The sequence below is a fragment of the Sapajus apella genome, unplaced genomic scaffold (genome assembly GCF_009761245.1).
Source record: "Sapajus apella isolate SASKATOON/1434 unplaced genomic scaffold, GSC_monkey_1.0 scaffold3, whole genome shotgun sequence".
NCBI lineage: Eukaryota > Metazoa > Chordata > Mammalia > Primates > Cebidae > Sapajus > Sapajus apella.
Window position 1 is genome coordinate 46,627,483 of NW_022436943.1, and position 20,975 is coordinate 46,648,457.

General features: G+C 43.2%; 2 protein-coding genes and 1 non-coding gene across 8 annotated transcripts in view; 1 reads left to right on the plus strand and 2 right to left on the minus strand.

The window, feature by feature from the left end:
- The window catches only part of CUNH8orf76 (chromosome unknown C8orf76 homolog), a 52,295-nt gene extending 37,980 nt beyond the window's left edge, over window positions 1-14,315 (minus strand). Inside the window, exons 1-4 of one of the 3 annotated variants that reach the window (XR_004261193.1) lie at window positions 14,148-14,315; window positions 10,106-10,201; window positions 8,850-8,993; window positions 2,921-3,378 (exon numbers count right to left, since the gene is read on the minus strand). Coding sequence is in view for 2 of the 3 variants with exons in the window: in XM_032252971.1 (XP_032108862.1) it covers window positions 2,921-3,378; window positions 8,850-8,993; window positions 10,106-10,201; window positions 14,148-14,264 (815 nt within the window). In the remaining variant the exon portion in view is untranslated. The remainder of the gene's footprint in view (window positions 1-2,920; window positions 3,379-8,849; window positions 8,994-10,105; window positions 10,202-14,147) is intronic. The other 2 variants (XM_032252971.1, XM_032252983.1) reach the window with 2 other exon arrangements.
- Window positions 2,741-2,847, plus strand: LOC116535956. The gene has a single exon (XR_004262408.1). It is a non-coding gene; the product is annotated as a U6 spliceosomal RNA (small nuclear RNA).
- Window positions 14,316-18,697: 4,382 nt separating the features above from the next.
- ZHX1 (zinc fingers and homeoboxes 1) overlaps window positions 18,698-20,975 on the minus strand; it is a 30,289-nt gene continuing 28,011 nt past the window's right edge. For all 4 annotated transcript variants that reach the window (XM_032252953.1, XM_032252937.1, XM_032252926.1 and 1 more), the window contains exon 4: window positions 18,698-20,565. The gene's annotated coding sequence lies outside the window, so the exon portion shown is untranslated. The remainder of the gene's footprint in view (window positions 20,566-20,975) is intronic.

The window sequence follows — 20,975 nt, forward strand, 5'->3', positions numbered from 1 at the left end:
CCTCATCCTTCCCACACACTCTGCTGGTCACCATGTCCTGTCTATTCTATCCCGCAGTGACATCCATTTCTTTTTTTTTTTAATCACTGCACCAGCCGAGGTCAGGCCCTCATCCCCTTCCACTAATTAGTCCACAACCTCTTCACTGGTGTCCCTAGCGCCTCCTTCTAATCCAGCATCGCAGCCACCAGAGCTCTCTCTCTCAATCACAGGCCTTATCACATGCTCCTGTATTTAAAACTTGCAAATACTCTTTAGGCCTTCGGCACAACGACCAAACCCTTGAGACATTAAACATCTTGTGCTAACAATAAAAACAAGAAAAACAGGGTCTGGCACGGTGGTTCACACCTGTAATTCTAGCGCTTTGGGAGGCTGAGGTGGGTGGATCACCGGAGGTCAGCAGTTCGAGACCAGCCTGGTTTCGCCAACATGGCGAAACCCCATCTCTACTAAAAATACAAAAATTAGCTGGGCGTGATGGTGGATGCCTGTAATCCCAGCTACTTGGGAGGCTGAGGTGGGAGAACTGAATTGCTTGAACGCAGGAGGCAGAGGTTGCAATGAGCCGAGATCACGCCACTGCATTCCAGCCTGGCCGACAAGCAAAACTTGGTCTCAAAAAAAAAAAAAAAAACCCGCAAAAAAACAACAAAAAGAAAAGTACTAATAGCTAACATTTATCAAGTGCCTACTACATACCATGTAGGACATTAAGTACTTTAAATACAACCCTAAGAAGCACGCATTTTCCCCATTTGTCCATCTGTCAAGGTTAAGCAACTAGAAACTAGAGTTCAAGAAATGTGTGAAGGTCAGACAGCTGGCAAGTGGAAGAGTCCAGGCTCATTCCCTTAGTATCAGCAATTTACTAAACTCTTCAAAACCACTTCTGATGCTAACGTCCTGCTTCCTACTTCCTCTGCCACCCTGGCACTGTGGCCACAGCCTACCTCGAGCCCTGACCACCAGTGCTGCTCTTACCACCAGACAATGTGACAGCACTGTTGTAGAATGGATCCTCTGCCCCTTTGGGCAATGCTTTCTTTCTCTTTACCTAGCATGCCTCTTCCCACATGGGGAATAGTAACGTGGCATGAGCAAGATAACCTGGAAGAACACAGGGTCTGGAATCAGAGATCAGCTCCAAATCCTGGCCCTACACTTCACAGCTGCACCACTCTGGAAATGATTTTAATGGCTTCCTGGTCCATAAAGTGGGATCCCAATAGGTATTCCAGAGTCGTGAGGATTAAAATGAAATAATGTATACAAATCATCCAGCACTCAGTGGTCAACTGGCAAGGGTTCCTACTGGGACCATTCAGCAGAGGCATCATCCCTTCTGTAAAAGCTTCCTGCTTTCGGTCACGCCGACAGCTCCCTGACATCGGTCCGCCTAGAATTCTGTTCACAGCACTGATAGACTATTTAGCACCTGTGCTGTCAGTTACTGGCTAGACATACCATTTCCCTAAGTCAGTGAGCAGCGTAAGGAAAGGGACTGCTTTTTAAACAATCATTGTGATCCTAGCACCAAGCAAATGTCTGGCGCACAGTTGTCATTCAATGTGCCTCTGAATTACAGTGACATGGTCAATGCTAAATAAGCATCCACTGAATACAATTTACAGTTTGCCAAATAGGGCTGGGCACGGTGGCTCACCCCTGTAATCCCAGCACGTTGGGAGGCCGATGGGGGTGGATCACCTGAGGTCAGGAGTTTGACACCAGCCTGGCCAACACAGTAAAACCCCGTCTCTACTAAAAACACAAAAATTAGCTGAGCATGGTAGTACACACCTGTAATTCCAGCTACTTGGGAGGCTGAGGCAGGAGAATCACTTGAACCTGGAGACAGAAGTTGCAGTGAGCTGAGATTGTGCCACTGCATTCCAGCCTGAGCAACGAGCAAAACTCCATCTCAAAAAAAAAAAAATTATAAAATAAAATTTGCCAAATAGATACCACTTCTCAGTAAGCCTCACTGTTAATATTCCTTGAATTCTCCTGAGTTAAAAAAAAAAAAAAAAAGATCTGCACATTCTTTGGTACCATTTGAAACATGAAAGAGTCTGCTGCTTCTCTCATTTATAGAACTGGCCAAGTGTATTCTCCCTACCCTTCCCTCAAAGTCTTATACTTTAAAGATAAAAAGTACTTGTTATTGGCTGGGTATGGTGGCTCACGCCTGTAATCCCAACACTTTGGAAGCCTGAGGTGGGTGGGTCACCTGAGGTCGGGAGCTCAAGACCAGCCTGACCAACATAGAGAAACCCCATCTCTACTAAAAATACAAAATTTTCTGGGCATGGTGGCACATGCCTATAATCCCAGCTACTCAGGAGGCTGAGACAGGAGAATTGCTTGAACTGGGAGGCAGAGGGTGTAGTGAGCTGAGATCGCGACATTGCACTCCAGCCTGGGTAAGAAGAGTGAAACTCCGTCTCAAAAAAATAATAGTAGAAATGGGATTTCACTATGTTGTTCAGGCTGGTCTCGAATTCCTGAGTTCAAGCGATCCACCTGCCTCAACTTCCCAAAGTTTGGGATTGCAGGCATATGCCACCACCCCCAGCCAACATGGGTGGTGTACTTCAACAAATGTAGTTCTGTTTCCGAGTATTACATACTAGAATGACAAACGTTCAACACAACCACAGGAAAAATTCAAAACTATATACCAAATGTCTAGCCTAGAACTTTTAGAAGGTTAAAATTAGAAAATAAAGCCTTTCCTGTGCTCGCTTCAGCAGTACATATACTAAAAGTGGAATGATACAGAGATGATTAGCATGGCCCCTGCGCAAGGATGACGCGCAAATTCGTGAAGTGTTCCATATAAAAAAAAGAAAGAAAGAAAAGAAAGCCTTTCCTCTGAGCTGATCACCACGTGTTGCTTAAGCGTCCCTTCGCTTACCTGGTTCGTACAAAAGAGGCACACGCTTTAAGCTGAGTCTCTAGCAGCACTGCTTCTCTCTTTTCTGCTGTACAGTTTTGGATATTTGCAAGAGCGTTCTCATTTTTCTGGCTACCTCTGCTACTTGCTTCCATAGAAAATAAAGAGCTCTCAGGCAAGGGTTCAGGAAAACACAAAAGATAGTCTTTTCCCGAGTGTGGAATGGAGGATTTGATCGTTTTGTCACTTGAGGTGAAACTGTGCTGTTTCTGAGATGACGCAAGCGCTGCTGAAAGAGCTGGCCCCAGATTCAGGTAAGCTTCTGCCAATTTGCCCCAGTTCCAAGGATTAAAAGGATGCAAAGAAATCAGTTTCTGCAGGCAGAAAATTGTTTTCTCCAAGTTCTGCAAACTTGAACAAATAGCAAACTGGAGGTAGAGTACCGTGGTTAAATGGTCTGTGTTGGCTGCTTTATTTTCCTAAAGAGAAAAAAAAAAAAAGGTTAAAAAGTTTAAACTTCAAAGCATTTTCCACATAAAATGAGAATGCCTAAAAACTCAAGTTGTATATGTTATGAATTAGAAGTATCTTTCAGTAGGTATATGAGTGACCTAAATATATTTCAACAGAGCCGGGCGCGGTGGCTGAAGCCTGTAATCCCAGCACTTTGGGAGGCCGAGGCGGGTGGATCACGAGGTCAAGAGATCGAGACCATCCTGGTCAACACGGTGAAACCCCGTCTCTACTAAAAATACAAAACATTAGCTGGGCATGGTGGCGCGTGCCTGTAATCCCAGCTACTCAGGAGGCTGAGGCAGGAGAATTGCCTGAACCCAGGAGGCGGAGGTTGTGGTGAGCCGAGATCGCGCCATTGCACTCCAACGGGGAAAAAAAGAAAAATCCCTCTTAAAATCCGACTTCAAAAAAAATATATATATATATATATATATATATATATATATTTCAACAGATCTCACGTTTGAAACCATAAACCTAGAGAAATATATGCTATTTAGCGAAAGTTACCAGCCATTCGCAAACATCCTAGTGTCATAACTTAACAATTCATACGATGGCGGCCTGCCAAACGTTCAGCATCAAAAACATAAATATCCGTTTATTTCCTATTTTTATTATACTCTCTGCCATTTTCAGCCAGATATCTGAAAGACCCAGGCCAATTTTCTTAGATCCTGGCCTAATGATTCCATTGTAATATTCAAGGCTTTCTAAAAATCCAAATGGTAATTTCCTTGAGGATTTGAAGAAACTCCACTTCCAAATTTTATTTGGCTTCGACATTTTAAACAGGATAGCCCTGAAGCTCTCCATGCTTCATGATGCATTCTAATGGAATCCAAATGCCTTCCCTGGTAACCATTACCAAGGTCAATTATTCTGGCCAAAAGGGGTTGCTTAGTTTCCTTCTGATCAGAAAATCCTTTTCGAGTCTCCTTAACCAGAGTTATCATCTCTTGCCTAACCTGCCATATGGCAAATGTCCTCTGGGTTAGTAAAAACAGGCCTGCTTTTTCTAAGTTAAAGGTTGGAGAGAGCAGATAGCAGACTCAAATTACCTTCAAGCTGATGTGAGGTCTAAGGAACGCCTGGCCTGTGAGAGTCCAGATCAGGCTCCCTCACAGAACCACACTGAGCGTGAAACAGGAGCAAACCCCGGTGTACCACCTGGGAAACTGCAGACCAGCAAGTGAAGGCCCGTGGGCAGCTCTAAATATTCCCATACTGAGTGAAAAGATAGGAGATAAGTCCCATCACAACTGACTTGGTGACACTGTACCTTCCCAAAGACAGAACACATCTCGTTTTATTGTTACTACTGTTTACTGTGTCTTTCCCAACAGACCATTAAGCTCCAAAAGAGCTTCTGTTCAATGCAAATTCCTAGTGCAGAGCACAGCTCCTCCACCATCACAGATGTGAAATCATGGCTGAGTACTGACTTTTCTAAAGTCAAATCATGTCTTTTATTTATAAGGGAAACAACATGTAGTCTATACATGTTGTACATGTTACTGTTAACATCTGTAACAAATGCTACACTTCTGTAACCAGTCTATAGGGCTTCATATTGTTCAAAAACATTTTCTTTCTTTCTTTTTTTGAGACAGAGTTTCACTCTCCTCGCCCAGGCTGGCAGGCTGGAGTGACATGGCTTAATCTCAGCTCACTGCAACCTCTGCCCCCCGGGTTCAAGCGATCCTCTTGCCTATTTAAATGGGTTTGAGTGACTTTTCCAGAATACAACTCCTTCTGTAACAATAACATGATGATGACAGTTAACATTTGCTGAGTGCTTACCCAGTGCCAGGCACTATTCTAAGTGTTTTTCTCATTTAATCCTCCTGACAATTCTTTAAAATAGATTCAATAATTTTCCCCTTGTTATAGATAAGGCAACTGGGTTAAGACAGGTTAGACAACTTGCCAGGCATCATATAGTTGGTAAGGAGGAGAGCTACAGTCAGTTCTACTAAAACTCAAGGAATAAAAGGTACTTAAGAAGAGCTGATATGGCCGGGCAAGGTGGCTCATGCCTGTTATCTCAGCACTTTGGGAGGCCAAGGTGGGTGGATCACTTGAGGTCAGGAGTTCAAAACCAGTCTGGCCAACATGGTGAAACCCCATCTCTATTAAAAATGCAGAAAAGGCCAGGTGCAGTGGCTCACGCCTATAATCCCAGTACTTTGGGAAGCTGAGGTGGGTGGATTGCCTGAGCTCAGGAGGTTGAGACCAGCCTGGGCAATATGGTAAAATCCCATCTCTACTAAAATACAAAACATTAGCTGGGCGTGGTGGCAGGCGCTTGTAGTCCCAGCTACTCAGGAGGCTGAGACAGAAGAATCGCTTGAACCCAGGACGCAGAGGTTGCAGTGAACAGAGATGGCATCACTGCACTCCAGCCTAGGCGACAGCACAAGGCTCCCTCAAAAAAAAAAAAAAAAAAATTAGCTGGGTATGGTGGTAGGTGCCTGTAATCCAAAATCACACAACTGCATTCCAGCCTGGGCAACAGAGTGAGACTCCACCTCAAAAAAAAAAAGAGCTTATATATGTATGTGCTCTGGCTAAACCCACCAGACAGTAGATGAGCACTGCATACTCTATATATTGTTTGTCTCCCTACCAGCGAACCCAGAACGAGGAAAATAGGACTGAAGTGTCTGTTGAGTGCCGCGTGGATAAATGAAAAAGAGTCACTTACTACCAGAAAGCCATTTTCCTACCACAGTTATTACATAAGCATACCAACCACTATAAGAAAACATTCTAATTATTTAAGAAATATTTGGTTTAATTCATACAAAAAAAAAAAGAAAAAAAAAGATGAAATAAGTACTACTATAAATTTTATCCAAAAATCATGAAGAAAAGAGACGAATGAATTTCAGCAGAAGTTGTGAACAGAAAATGTTTGTATCTTGATGGGCACCCTGGGACTTGCCATCTATTTTGTTCAATGTTACATACTGCGACCGGTCCCCCTGCACAATGTGAAAAGACAGTAACCACTGTCACAAAAAAACCAGATATGGGCCAGAGCTGATAACAAAGGCGAGGGTCCTCAAGTACAGAAGAAATTTAAAAAACAAAACAAAGCACAGCTTACCAGGAGATGAGAATGCCGGGCAGACAGGCAGGGTCCGCTGAGATCATGTGCGAGGCCCACAGAAAGGGGCAAGCCCCATGAGCACACTTTCCACCCGACAGTCCTGCCCACCAGGTTGCCGGGACACCTGAGTTCTGAAACTGCAGGGTTTTCTGACTGGTGTTTCTCCTGCCTAGTAACCATCCCCAGCCCCAGAGACCTGGCATCAGTTGACTGGCAACAGATCCTTCTCGGAGCCACAGAAACAGATTCCCTAAGCTAGAAGGAACCAGAGATGACCCAGCCCCTGCCAGGAATCCAGCTGCCACTCCCTTCAACAATCAAGGCAAAGAAGACAAAGCACAAGACAAGTGAGGTGCAAGAGACACTGGAGAGAGCAGAACAGTTCTGAAGGCTGGAGAAAGGCACCAGAAGGGCCAAGGGCACTGTTAATTTGCAAACGGGGGAGACTAGAAATGAACACAATTAAATCCCATCTAGTTAACTGCTCATGCAAACCCTTAACAAGTCAAGGTATCTTTCAGCTTAAGCATTAACCCCTAATTAGTAGAGAACAGAAAAGAAAGAACAAAACACAGCTGTTCTCCATGTCCTTAGGACAATTACTGCCAAAGTTTCCTCCAATGGCAAGAGGCTGAGGTCCCATGCAGTGAAGCCCTGCGCAGGCAAAGGTTAGGGATTTCTGTTAGTTAATGAGACGGCAGATGACAGCTCAATTGCGTGCATACTTGAGGCTGACCGCTGGGCTGGACATCCACAGAGCTCAAAATCAGTGCCACAGTGTCTCATTCATTCCTTCCAAGGAAAAAAACTAGTCCATTTAGACTAATTCCCATATAAAATTTACACAAAAATCAATACAAAAAAACAATGCCTTAACCTAGAAACAAAAGCAAATAGAAACTAGAATTGGAAAGAACTGCCTTTCTTTATCCCTTAAAAAAATATATGCTTCAGGATGTGTAGAAAAAGGCAATAAATTTTTTAAAGAAAAAAAAAAAAAAATTCCCTCTTTTTCTCCAGCAAGGCAGCCGAGCTGCAGACATAGAGATGAAGATCTTTGTGAAGACCTCATAGGCAAAACCATCACCGCTGAGGTTGAGCCCAGGGACCCCGCTGAGAATGTCAATGCCAAAATTCAAGACAAGGAGGGCACCCCACCTGACCAGCAGTGTCTGTTATTTGCAGGCAAACAGCTAGAGGATGGCCGCACTCTCTCAGACAACATTCAGAAAGAGTCCACGCTGCACCCAGTGCTGCGCCTGCGAGGTGGCATTGGTGAGCCTTCCCTCTGCCAGCTTGCCCAGAAATACAACTGTGACAAGATGATCTGCCACAAGTGCTGTGCTCGCCTGCAAGCCCGTGCTGTTAGCTACCACAGGACGAAGCATGGCCACACCAGCAACCTGCGCTCCAAGTCAAAGAAGGCTCTTCCTTCCCTGAAGGGCAGGCTCCTTTCCAGGCGCCATGGCTCTGGGGCCTCAATAAAGTGTCCCTTTCATTGACTGGGGAAAAGAAAAAAGAAAAAGGAAAAAAAAATACTGCAAACTCCACTTAAAAAGGACTATTAAGTGTGGCTTGGTATGAGTATTTAGTCACTTGGGGGGGGACCTTTTTTGTGCTTTCTAAAGTAACATGTTTGTTGTAGAAATTTTGGAGAATAAAGTCTAAAAACAATCTAACGGAGAAAACAGATCACTCATAATCCTTCCACACTGAATGTTATTCCTAATAAGAGAAAAACCTCTGCAAAGGAGATTTTCAGGCAATAAAGAATTTTGAGCACGATGTAAGAAAAATATTACAAGAGGCTGGGCGCAGTGGCTCACGCCTGTAATCCCAGCACTTTGGGAGGCCGAGGCAGGTGGATCATAGGGTCAGGAGTTCGAGACCAGCCTGGCCAACATGGTGAAACCCATCTCTACTAAAAATACAAAAATGAGCTGGATATGGTGGCACGTGCCTGTAGTCTCAGCCTCAGCTACCTGGGAGGCTGAGGCAGGAGAATCGCTTGAATCTGGGAGGTGGAGGTTGCAGTAAGCCGAGATCGCACCACTGCACTCCAGCCTGGACAACACAGCAAGCTTCCATCTCAAAAAAAAAAAGAAAAGAAAGAAAGAAAAATATTACAAGAAAATGATTATGTGTAGACCCCAAGCTGCTCATCACAATAAAGCTCTCACACCCCTGACAATTTTCTTCTGCTTATCCAAACCCAAGATTTTGCTACTAGCAAGACGTTTGTTTTGTTTTCAGAAAATAAACCATTCGACCATGCTTGGTATAGGAATGTGTGTGAAAATAAGCAATAAAACCACTCACCAAATTTGAAGCAATCTCCAGCGCTTCCATATGCCTACCCAGGTGAGCCAGACACCGAGCCTGGCCTTCCTGGACATCCCTTTTCATGGCAAAATTGGTTGATGACAATTTTTCAGAGATACTGGAATATTCGCGCAGTGCTTTCTGGAAATTATTTGTTGAATAAAGAAAAGAAAGGTGGAAATATAACAGAAAAAAGGATTCAGAATAGGGATGATTTTTTTTTCCCTAGGTGGAAAGTAATGTTATAACTAATGAATTAAATGAATATTTAAATTAATTAAAGAAGATTTCAGTATTCTAGTGATATGGTTTGGCTGTGTCCCCACCCAAATCTCATCTTGAATTGCAGCTCCCATAACCCGTATGCCTCATGGGAGGAACCTGGTGGGAGGTAACTGAATCATGGGGGCCGGTTTTTCCCATGCTGTTCTCATGGCAATGAGTAAGTCTCATGAGATCTGATGGTTTTATAGAAGGCAGCTTCCCTGGACACACTTGCTTTGCCTGCTGCCATGTGACTTTGCTCCTCCTTCGCCTTGGGTCATGACTGTGAGGCTTCCATAGCCATGTGGAACTGTGAGTCCATTAAACCTCTTTTTTTTTTTTTTTTTTAATAAATTATCTAGTCTTGGGCATTTCTTCACAGCACTATGAAAATGGACTAATACATGTAGTCAATCCTATTTCCCTAAAAGGTAGACAAGGAATGGCTAGAGAATGTAACCACCACTACCATGGAAAGCACCACGGTATAGTAGAAAGAACATTCCGGGACCAAATACACCTTGAATTCAGGTTTTGCCACTAACTTGCTTTATAACCTTTTCATCAGCAAAATAAAAACAGGATTCTCATGAAGATGAAATGAGATACACACGTAACGCAACCTAGCATCTAGTTGTTAGTTCTTCCTTTTGCTTACACATCTTGGGGTGATTTGCTCCTGTGTCACTGTGAGATATCTGTGCTGGAGGGTCCCAAGTAATGAGGAGATACAGAACCTTGGGGAATAAACCTACAAGGGCCCCAAAGAGATCCTTCTGTTGGAGTTACAGGAAACAAAACAAATCATACAGAGCCAAGCAGAAAAGAACAGAAACGCGGGAGCCTCAGATCATAAATACGCATCACAAAAGATTGAATTCACCTTCATAAACACCACACTCACTTGGCACACTGTTATTTACATGTGCTGTCATTGATAAAACAAGAGCCCCTTCAAGCCCCACCATCTTCTGTATGTTCAATTCTACCTGATACTCTCGCCGTCTGTAGGCCAGGTCTCCTTTGAATTTCTTGAGAGTCAGCACTTCAACATCATCACTGCTTTCCGTTTCTTCATAAAACCACTTGAAATCATGAAAACAGTCTATTACAGAGTGAAGCTATGCTTTCTACCTCATATTCAGAAGCAATTTACAATATAACTGATTAAACCTCACAAAAAGACTTCAAAATGAGACTCGGGAGAAACATACTGGTTTAATTATGGCTCCATTTTTATTAAAATGATCATAAGCTGGTCAGGTGCAGGGGCTTGTACCTGTAATCCTAGCACTTTGGGAGGCCCAGGTAGGAAGAATGCTTGATGCCAGGAGTCTGAGACCAGCCTAGGCAACATGGTGAGAGACCCTAGTTCCACACAATATTAAAAAATTAGCTGGGCAGGCCAGCTGCAGCGTCTCCAGCCTGTAATCCCATCACTTTAGGAGGCCCAGGCCAGTGGATAGCTTAACCCCAGGAGTTTAAGACCAGCCTGGGCAACATGGCAAAACCCCGTCTCTACTAAAAATACAAAAGTAGCCAGGTATGACGGTACATGCCTGTAATGCCAGCTACTTGGGAGGCTGAGGCAAGAGAATTGCTTGAACCCAGGAGGTGGAGGTGGCAGTAAGCAGAGATCACCTCACTGCACCCCAGCATGGGTGACTGTCTCAAAAAAAAAAAATTAGCTGGGCGTGGTGACATGCCCTGTAGTCCTAGCTGTTCAGGCGGCTGAGCTGGGAGGATTGATTGAGCCCAGGAGACTGAGGGTGCAGGGAGCCACCATCATGCCACTGCACTCCAGCCTGGGAGACAGAGCAAGACCCTGTGTTTAAAAAAAAAAAAAAAAAAAAGCCAGGTGTGGTGGCTCACACCTGTAATCCCAGCATTTTGGGAGGCAGAGGCAAGAGGATTGCTTGAGTCCAGGAGTTTGAGACCAGCCTGAGCAACAGAGGGAGACCTCATTTCTGCAAAAAAAAAAAAAAAAAAAAGAAAAAGAAAAACAAAAGGAGCCGGATGTGGGATGTGGTGTACTTGGTACTTGGGGGGCTAAGGTAGGAGAACTGCTTGAGTCTGCGAGATGGAGACTACAGTGAGCCGTGTTCAGGTCACAGCACTCCAGCCAGGGCAGCAGAGTAAGAACCTGTCTCAATTAAAACTAAATTTAGGCCGGGCGCGGTGGCTCATGCCTGTAATCCCAGCACTTTGGGAGGCTGAGGCGGGTGGAGCACGAGCTCAAGAGATCAAGACCATCCTGGTCAAAATGGTGAAACCCCGTCTCTACTAAAAATACGAAAAATTAGCTGGGCATGGTGGCGCGTGCCTATAATCCCAGCTACTCAGGAGGCTGAGGCAGGAGAATTGCCTGAACCCAGGAGGCGGAGGTTGCGGTGAGCCAAGATTGCGCCATTGCACTCCAGCCTGGGTAACAAGAGCAAAACTCCGACTCAAAAAAAAAAAAAAAAAAACCTAAATTTAATAATAAATCAAAGCAAACATTATCACAGGTAATAAGCACACCAATAACATGAGACCTCTCTAGAAAAGCAGCACACAAGCGTATGGTTTTATCTACAGCATTTTCAATACATAGGGCTGTAGTGTCTGGGAATCTACATTTATCTAGCATAGTTCATACTAGTTCTTTATTTTGGTATTTATTTTTTTGAGACAGTCTCACCCTGTTGCCCAGGCTGGAGGGCAGTGGTGTGATCTTGGCCCACTCAACCTCCACCTCCTGGGTTCAAGCAATTCTTGTGCCTCAGCCTCCCAAGTAGCTGGTATTACAGGTGCATGTCATCACGCCCGGCTAATTTTTATAAAGACAAGGTTTCACCATGTTGGCCAGGTTGGTCTCAAACTCCTGCACTCAAGAGATCCTCCGGCCTCAGCTCACGCTGGACTCACAAAGTGCTGGGATTACAGGTGTGCATCACTGCACCCAGCCCACATTGGTTCTTTAAAATGCTTTCCTTTTTTTTTTTTTTTTTTTTTTTAGGTAGAGTCTTGCTCTTGTCGCCCAGGCTGCAGTGCAATGGCACAATCTCAGCTCACTGCAACTTCCGCCTCCCAGGTTAAAGCCTCAGCCTCCCAACTAGCTGGGATTATAGGCATGTGCCAACACACCCAGCTAATTTGCATTTCTAGTAGAGACAGGTTTTGTCATGTTGGCCTGGCTGGTCTTGAACTCCTGACCTGGTGATCAACCCGCCTCAGCCTCCCAAAGTGCTGGGATTACAGGTGTGAACCACCACACCCAGCCCACACTGGTTCTTTAAAATGAGATATGCTTTCCTGTAGAAAAAGGGCATAGGAAAGAAGAATTATAGATATGGTGCTATTATGAAAACGTCATAATGGCAAAAAATTAGAATTTTAGCAAAGGAGACAGAAATTAAGGCTAAAAGGAGGCTCCAATGCAACCAAATACCAAAAGCCTGCAAGAGAGAAGTCTGAGGGACTGCCCACCTGGGATACTTTGCGTTTCTACTGATTTAAATGCTATGAATAAAAAGGAAAGTGAGACTAAGACTGCTTGACTATTGAATAAACAATGTACAACAAGGCCAGGCACAGTGGCTCATGCCTATAATCCCAGAACTTTGGGAGGCTGAGACAGGCAAATCACTTGAGGTCAGGAGTTCGAGACCAGCCTGGCCAACAACAACAGTACAGAAACTCTGTCTCTAGTAAAAATACAAAATTAGCCAGGCCTGGTGGCACACGTCTACAATCCCATCTAGTTGGGAGCAGAGGCAGGAGAATCGCAAGAACCCGGGAGGCAGAGGTTGCAGTGAGCTGAGATCGAGCCATTGCACTCCAGCCTGGGCAACAAGAGCCAAATTCCATCTCTCTCTCTCCCTCACACAGACACACACACACACACACACTCACTTGACTTTAGAATTCTATGCACCTGTACAGCACGTCAGATCTGACAAAGCATTTTCATGTACATTATCTCATTTCACTCTCACAATAACTCTGTGAGTCAGCATGTATTATTTTTCTGCAGGGATAAATAAGGAGCTGACACCTTCTAAAGCCAATACTGGAATTCAAGAGTCCTATCACATAACCAGAGTTTTTTAATGCTCTGCCACGTGATTTCCAAGCCCACCCCGTTTTGAGTCTACGTGATCAAGGGCTGAGGTAACTTTGAAAGATCACATGTGATAAGGAGAAAACGTAACCGAAATAAACAAAAACACAATTCAGTAATTATTGAGTGCCTGGCATCTTGTCAGTACAATTGTGAGGAACTAATGAGACAACACATGCAAAGGAGCCCACCACAGTGCCCGGAACACTTCCGTTTTCCATAAATATCCCTTTTGACTGATGAGCTATTTACACTCACAAAATAGGAAGCAATACTCTACTAGTTCAAGAATATTCGCGGAGTCCCTATTACGAATAAAAACTGTTAGGTTTAGCACTCCGGGTCTCAAGACTTTATGCGAATACTGACAAGTGCTTTAAATAGAAGCTAAATGAAGGGAAGGGAGCCAAAGGCGAAAATATTTGGCTGGAAGAGGAAATCAGAAAAGACTTCCTGGAGGAGGTGACATTTAAGATGTGCCTTGAAAAACGGATATAACTGAAGGTCTTTGACCATCAGCGGGGGGTTGGTACAGGCAGGAGGAGCCAGCTGAACACGGAGGGGCAAGCAGGTTTGCCGGACGTCACTGTTTTAGGGGGCCTAACTGCCAGGCTGCAGGAGCAGTGAAGAAAAACCGGAGATACCGGGGGATTTCAGGACAGGGGCGTGAGACCAGCCGGCCGTGGCCAGGCCTGGCAAATGCCAGGTGGGAGTCAAGCCGCTGATAACGCGGGGATTCTAGCGCGTGGAGCCGGGATGGGGCCTGGGAAGGCCGCTTTCTCCGTGAAGCGGGAGAGACGACGGGGGAGGCGGCGGGCGCTGGAACCCGCCAGGGTTTGCGTTCGCGCGGGCGGAGGGGCCGAGGCGGAGATCCCGCGGAGAGCGAGGCCTGGGCTCCTGGATGAGGAGAAGAGGCCCCAGCTTCTCACCTGCGGCTCGCAGCGCTTGGCGCAGTAGAACGCCGGCGGTCCTGACCGCCGCTCCGGCCTCTCCTCGAACACCGAGTCCTCGAACTCGCCGCCGAACAACCAGCAACCGGGATCCATCGCGCGCCCGCGGCGAGGGCAAAGAGGAGGTGGGGCCCGCCGGAAGGAGCGGGTATTTATGGCCCAGAGCGCGGCATGCTGGGACTTGTAGTCTTTGAGGGCGACGCGGGACGTGGCCGCTGATGCCTGGGAGTAGTGGTTGAGCTGAGTGAGATGATTATCTGGCCCACTAACTGACCGAACCCCAGGACGGAGGGTTTGACTTCTCCGTGTCAGGAGATGGACAGAATGGTCCTTACCGGGACGCATCAAAAAGCACGCTGGCCCCAGAGTAGCTGTTTAAAACTCGCAGGTACCTTTTTAAAAATTAAAATGCTGGGCGCGGTGGCTCACGCCTGTAATCCCAGCACCTTGTGAGGCCGAGGCTGGCGGATCCCCTGAGGTCGAAAGTTCAAGACCAGCCTGACCAACATGGTGAAACCCCTACTCTACTGAAAATACAAAAGTAGCCAGGCACAGTGGTGCAAGCCTGTATAATAACAGCTCCTCGGTAGGCTGAGGCAGGAGAATCGCTTGAACCTGGGAGGCGAAGGTTGCGGTGAGCCGAGATCACACCATTGCACTCCAGCTTGGAAAACAAGAGTGAAACTCCGTCTCAAAAAAAAAAAAAAAAAAATTAAAATTAAATTTTTTTTGAGACAAGAGTCTCACTCTGTCGCCCAGGCTGGAGCACAGTGGCGCGATCATGGCTTACTGCAGCTTCGAATTCCTGGGCTCAAGCCATCCTCCCACCTCAGCCCCCTGAGTAGCTGGGGCTACAGGCGCGCGCCACCATGCCTAGCTAATTTTTGTCTTTTTTGTAGAGACAGGGTTTCACTACGTTGCCCAGGCTGGTCTCAAACTCCTGGTCTCAAGCGATCTGCCCACCTTGTTCTCCCGAATTGCTGAAATTACAGGCATGAGCCACTGTGCCCGGTGCACGTACCAAGTTTTAACCACTGTGCATTCCTGGCACTGTGTTAAGCACATTTTCTCCTTTCGGCTAACAACCACCTTACGAAAGGCACAGTGATTCCCATTTTGCAAATCCCATTTTGCAAGATACTGGAGCTTGGAGAGGTTAAGTAACTTGTTCAGTTTCAGTAATTACGTGGCTGAAAGTTGGGAAATTCAGAAATGAGTTCGTACTCTCCGTGCTTCTGGAGAAGAGACCCTACCACCAATAATCAAGACCAGAGTCATTCACGCATTTATGAAAGAGAAGATACAGAAATATACCAGGGGAGCCTTGATCAGGGAGCATTCATTGGACCTGGAGAACAGCAAATCTCAAAATTCTAAGACTAACATTTACTGCAATTCTTATACTTTTAAGATACTTCTTGACTCTAGAAAGTAGAGATTGTTGACAAAATACTAGCCAATATTGTACAGCACAATATTGTGCCATATTACTCAGTAGGTAATAAACATAAAGGTTTTCCCCTATTTTTTTCCTATTCCTCTTCACTCTCACCAATTCCTCTTCCACCATTTATTTGTCTGCCAGGGTTCATTCGTTCTTTCTTTCTTTCTTTCTTTCTTTCTTCTCAGGCAGGGCTGAAGGAAGTTTCTTTTTTAAAAAAAAATATTTTATTTATTTATTTCTGACACAGCGTCTCGCTCTGTCTTCCAGGCTGGAGTGCTGAGGCCTGATGTCGGCTCACTGCATCCTCAACCTCCTAGGCTCAAGTGATCCTCCGACTTCAGCATCCCACGGGCCACCACGCCCAAGCTAATTTTTTGTATTTTCTGTAGAGAGGAATTCTCTCATGTTGACCAGGTTCAGTGTTCTTTCGCCAACCCAACATTTTCCTCCATAAACCCACCCTAGGGGAATCTAATCAATTCCCCCAGATTTCAGAATCCACCTCTCTGCTAATTATTGTCAAAATCTAGAACCAGCTCTTTTATCCAGCGGCCTGGGGTGGGAGACTCCACCTGAACAGCCTCCAGGCATTAGTTACTGATGAATTAATTCATCAAGATCCATTTAAAAACATTTTTCTGCTGAAAGGGTCAGGAAGTGTTAGGGTGCTTATGGATAAAATGTAGTTCTTTGCCCTTTAGAGGCAAAGGATTCCTGGGCTCGGGTCTTTCCAGCCTTTTTACCACTAATGATCCTTTCAGTTTCTCCCTGAACGTTGTGAAGAATTTGTGTATAAAATAAAACTGCATTTATTAACTAGTAATTGTTTCATTTTCCTTTAAAAAATAGAATCCAGGCCAGGTGCAGTGGCTCACGCCTGTAATCCCAGCACTTTGGGAGGCCAAGGCAGGCGGATCACCTGTGGTCGGGAGTTCGAGACCAGCCTGACCAACACGGAAAAACCCCGTCTCTACTAAAAATACAAAAAAAAATTAGCCGGGCTTGGTGGTGCATGCCAGTAGAGGTGGAGGTTGCGGTAAGCCAAGATCGCGCCATTGCACTGCAGCCTGGGCAAGAAGAGTGAAACCTTGTCTGAAAAAAAAAAAAGAATCCAGATCCTATATAACAGCCAATCCAAATTTCTACCCAGCCTAAGTCTACCAGCATTGCCTCATTGTTCTACATTAGAATTCCACTTGAAAGCAAAGCAGCAGCTGTTACGACCTTGGGAAGCCTGAGGAAAGGTAAAACATGAATAGCATTGGACCTCTGGCAATAATGAAAACAGTTCCAAAGCTCCTATCACTACTAAGGACCAGTGGTCTGGAACCCAGAGTTATACACCACTGCCTCATTTGATAGAGAGGCGCTAGGGTAATTGTAATTTGACTGTGGCCAGGTACAGTGGCTCATGCCTGTGATCCCAGCACTTTGGGAGGCTGAGGTGCGCAGATCAGGAGTTTGAAATCAGCCTGGCCAACATGGTGAAACCCTGTCTCTACTAAAAATACAAAAATTAGCTGGGCGTGATGGTGGGCACCTGTAATCCCAGCTACTTGGGAGAGTGAGACAATATAATTGCTGGAACCCAGGAGGCAGAGGTTGCAGTGAGTTGAGATGGTGCCACTGCACTCCAGCCTGGATGACAGAGTGAGACTCTGTCTCAGAAAATAATAGTAATAATTTATGATCAATTTTATGATGAGTTTATCAGGGTATTAAATGCAAAATTTACAAAAATTTTAAATTACAATGGTTTTATCAGGACAAACCCCAATGTAAGTCAAGAACCATCTGTATCTGATAAAGCTGTAACACCCAGAATAAAGAACTAAAACGCAACAAGAAAAAGGCAATCCAATTTTCCTAATGGCAATATCACTCATCATTAGTGAAATGCAAATCAAACCACAATGAGACACCACTTCATACTCACTAGGATGGCTATAATTTTTTTTATTTTTAGATATGGGGGTCTCACTATATTGCTCTTGCTGGCCTCTAACACCTAGGCTCAAATGATCCTCCCACCTCAGCCTCCCTGGTAGCTGGGATTACAGACACAGACCATTGCGCTGGGTTTATAATGACTTTTTAAAGCTGAAAATGAAGGGTGTTGGCAAAAATGTGGAGAAACTGGAATGCCCGTATATTGCTAGTGGAATGTAAAATGGTATAGACGCTTCAGAAAACATTGTGGCACTATGGAAGAGTTTGGTGGCTCCTCAACAAATTAAACACAGAATACCACATCATTCAGGAATACTACTCCTGGATATACTCAAAAGAACTGAAAATGGGTACTCAGATACTTGTATGCCAATGTTCACTGCAGCATTATTTACAATTGCCAAAAGGTGGGGGAAAAAAGTTTCCATCAACAGATAAATGGATAAACAAAATGTGTGGGGGAAGTGCATGTGTATACACACACACATATAATAAAACATAATTCACCCATGAAAAGAAACAAAGTCTTGATATATGCGACAACATGGATGAACCCTGAAAACACGGTAAGTGAAATAAGCCAGACCCAAAAAATATTGTAGGGTTCTACCTCTTTGAAATATCAAGAATAGGCTGGGCATGGTGGCTCATGCCTGTAATCCCAGCACTTTGGGAGGCCAAGGTGGGTGGATCGCCTGAGGTCAGGAGTTCAAGACCAGCCTGGCCAACAAGGTGAAACTTCATCTGTATTAAAAATACAAAAACTAGCTGGGTATGGTGGTGTATGCCTGTAATCCCAGCTACTCGGGAGGCTGAGGTTGGAGTGAGCTGAGATCGGACCACTGCACTCCTGCCTGAGCAACAGAGTAAGAGAAAAAGAAAGATCAAGAATACACAAATTCAGAGGTACCAGGGGCTGGGGCAATGGGGAGTTATTGCTTAATGGTTGCAAGTTTCTGTTTGGGTTGATGAAAAACTTTTGGAAACAGTGGTGAAGGTTGTGCAGCATTATGAACATAATTAATGCCCTTGAATTTACACTTAAAAGCTGATATGATGGTAAATAGTATGTGACATATATTTTACAATTTTTGAAAAATTGACTTTGTTAATAAAATGAAAAAAGTCACTGTAAACTACTAACTTTTATTTTGTATTCAAGGACACAATCAACCAGAAGAAGAGGGTTCTTTTGCTCTGTCAAATAAATATATTTAAAAGCTAGCAAATGTCAGAGAAGAGTTTTATCCAGCCTATAAAAGAGATGAGGGAAATTTATTAATAGTTATTTACAGCTACACAGAATTAACATATTGCAAGGGAAACATGAATATATTCAAAGGCTTCATTTCTAATACTTGACATTTCAAATTTTGAGAACATTAAAATTATTGTTAAACAAAACTCAGACCACATTAGCAATGGTTTAAAAAAGGGAGCAATTTAATCATTATATTACAGAGTGCTTTAAGAAGTTTTTAAACGTGTAAAAGAAAAAAAAAAAGCTTAGTGCATTACAGTCTTTACACTGCTTTTTTTAAAAAGTTAACAGTAGTATGAAAAAAGCCACCCACAAAGCCAGCTGTCTGAGTGAGGAAATCAGCTACATTGCAGCATTTTGGAATTACTAATAAAGCTATAGTTAAAAAATAAAAAGTTTATAAAAATGAAAGCAGCATGCATATTCAAGGCTTTTTCATAACATTTTCAATGGCTGAAAAACATTTAACCAAAAGCTTAATATTTATTATTCATTAAATTAGAGAAAATAAACTGGCCAAGCCTACTACATCCGGTCATTCAGAAAAACGTTAAAATCCAAAGCTAATTAAAACTGAACATTTCTTCTACGAAAAAAGCGCATTTTGAAAAATGGTCCTATAGTCACAAAAGAAAGGGTTCTTCCCAACATGAATGAACAGCACCAGTCTTTACAAAGTTTGTAAGTCAGTATGAACGTTCAGTCTCCTGATACAGCAAGAGTTAACAGTTAACACTCCCATGATTCATAAGTGAAAAGCTAACTTTTAACTCATTATGATCAGTTCAGAATTTTTTCTCTATTCACTGAAATTGTTATAAAAGTAGAATTTCACTGAAAGGTAACTCTTAAAAATTCTGATCTGACACCTGTACAAACATTTCTGATTTCCATGTGATTGTAAGAAAACACTAAGTATATATTTACTATATGATTCTTTTCCACATTTTTGGTGCAGTATTTATTTCAAAGTTTCACCCTATCCAAATTATCATGGCAGTTTATTTTCCTTCTTCAGAATTCATTACCTTCAGTTTAATAAAAAGCAAATCAGCTTCTAATGGAATAAGTAACAGTAGAAACAGTGGTATCCATAAATGTGTTTAAAGAAAGATCCAATTATTAAGGGCCAGTGATACCACAAAATCTTATTGTTTCAACATATACAAATAGGCTGCTTTTACATTTGAAACTTTATAAACCCATGCACAACTTTTAACCTTAGTGCCGGGTCTGATACATAAGACATCGTAATAAATCAGTTGATTTTTTTTTTTAACCCATTCCTAACAATTTTTGCTCTGTAAAATGTTTGGTCACTCAAAGTTCTAAGCTTAATCACATCTCAAAGAACAGAGGCAATATAGCCCATCTTACTAGACACACAGTATTAAGCTGGACGAAATATGAGGACAAGCTCTAGTGGTCATTAAACCCCCTCTGAAAGTCTAAGATTACGAATGTCTCCATCATATTAGAATAAAAATGTACTGTATTAAAATTTAAATTGAATTTTTACAAGTTGTTTTTAATTAGTGTTCTATTTACATTGCAGAACTTCCACCAACTGCAGTAGTTTAACTTTGGCACAACGTTAAGTTCCATTTCTTTTGGGTATTGGATCCTGTTTTTTGAGTGTGTATGCCCCAAAACGTTTTCAATGTCATCAAAGATTAGGCCAATTCACAGTAAATCAGACATCTTGAGTTGAAGAATTGATTCTCCTTCAACGTTTTAGGCAGCTATAAAGGAAAAACATCATAAAAAACTGAAAATTTAAAGGAAACCGTATTTTAATTTTTACTACTTTTAGAAACAAAAATATCAATTATTCATAAAAATACATCTTAATATTGAGATCACCTGCCATACGTCTTATATAATACACTAGACTTTGTGTGCAACTCATCTATCTATATATATATTTCTTCATATGCTAAGCTTGCTTATAAATATTTATCACATTTATGTAATAATTTATTTAAAATTTTATTAGCAGGGAGTATATATTTTGTCAGTATCTGTAATAAGCAGACTATGAACTCTAAAGACTTGCATGTTTTTCTATTTCTATACAAGGTACAAAAGATATATATGTATTTTACTTTCTACAATAACTACTTTGGGAAGGTTTTGGTAACTTTTTTGGTAA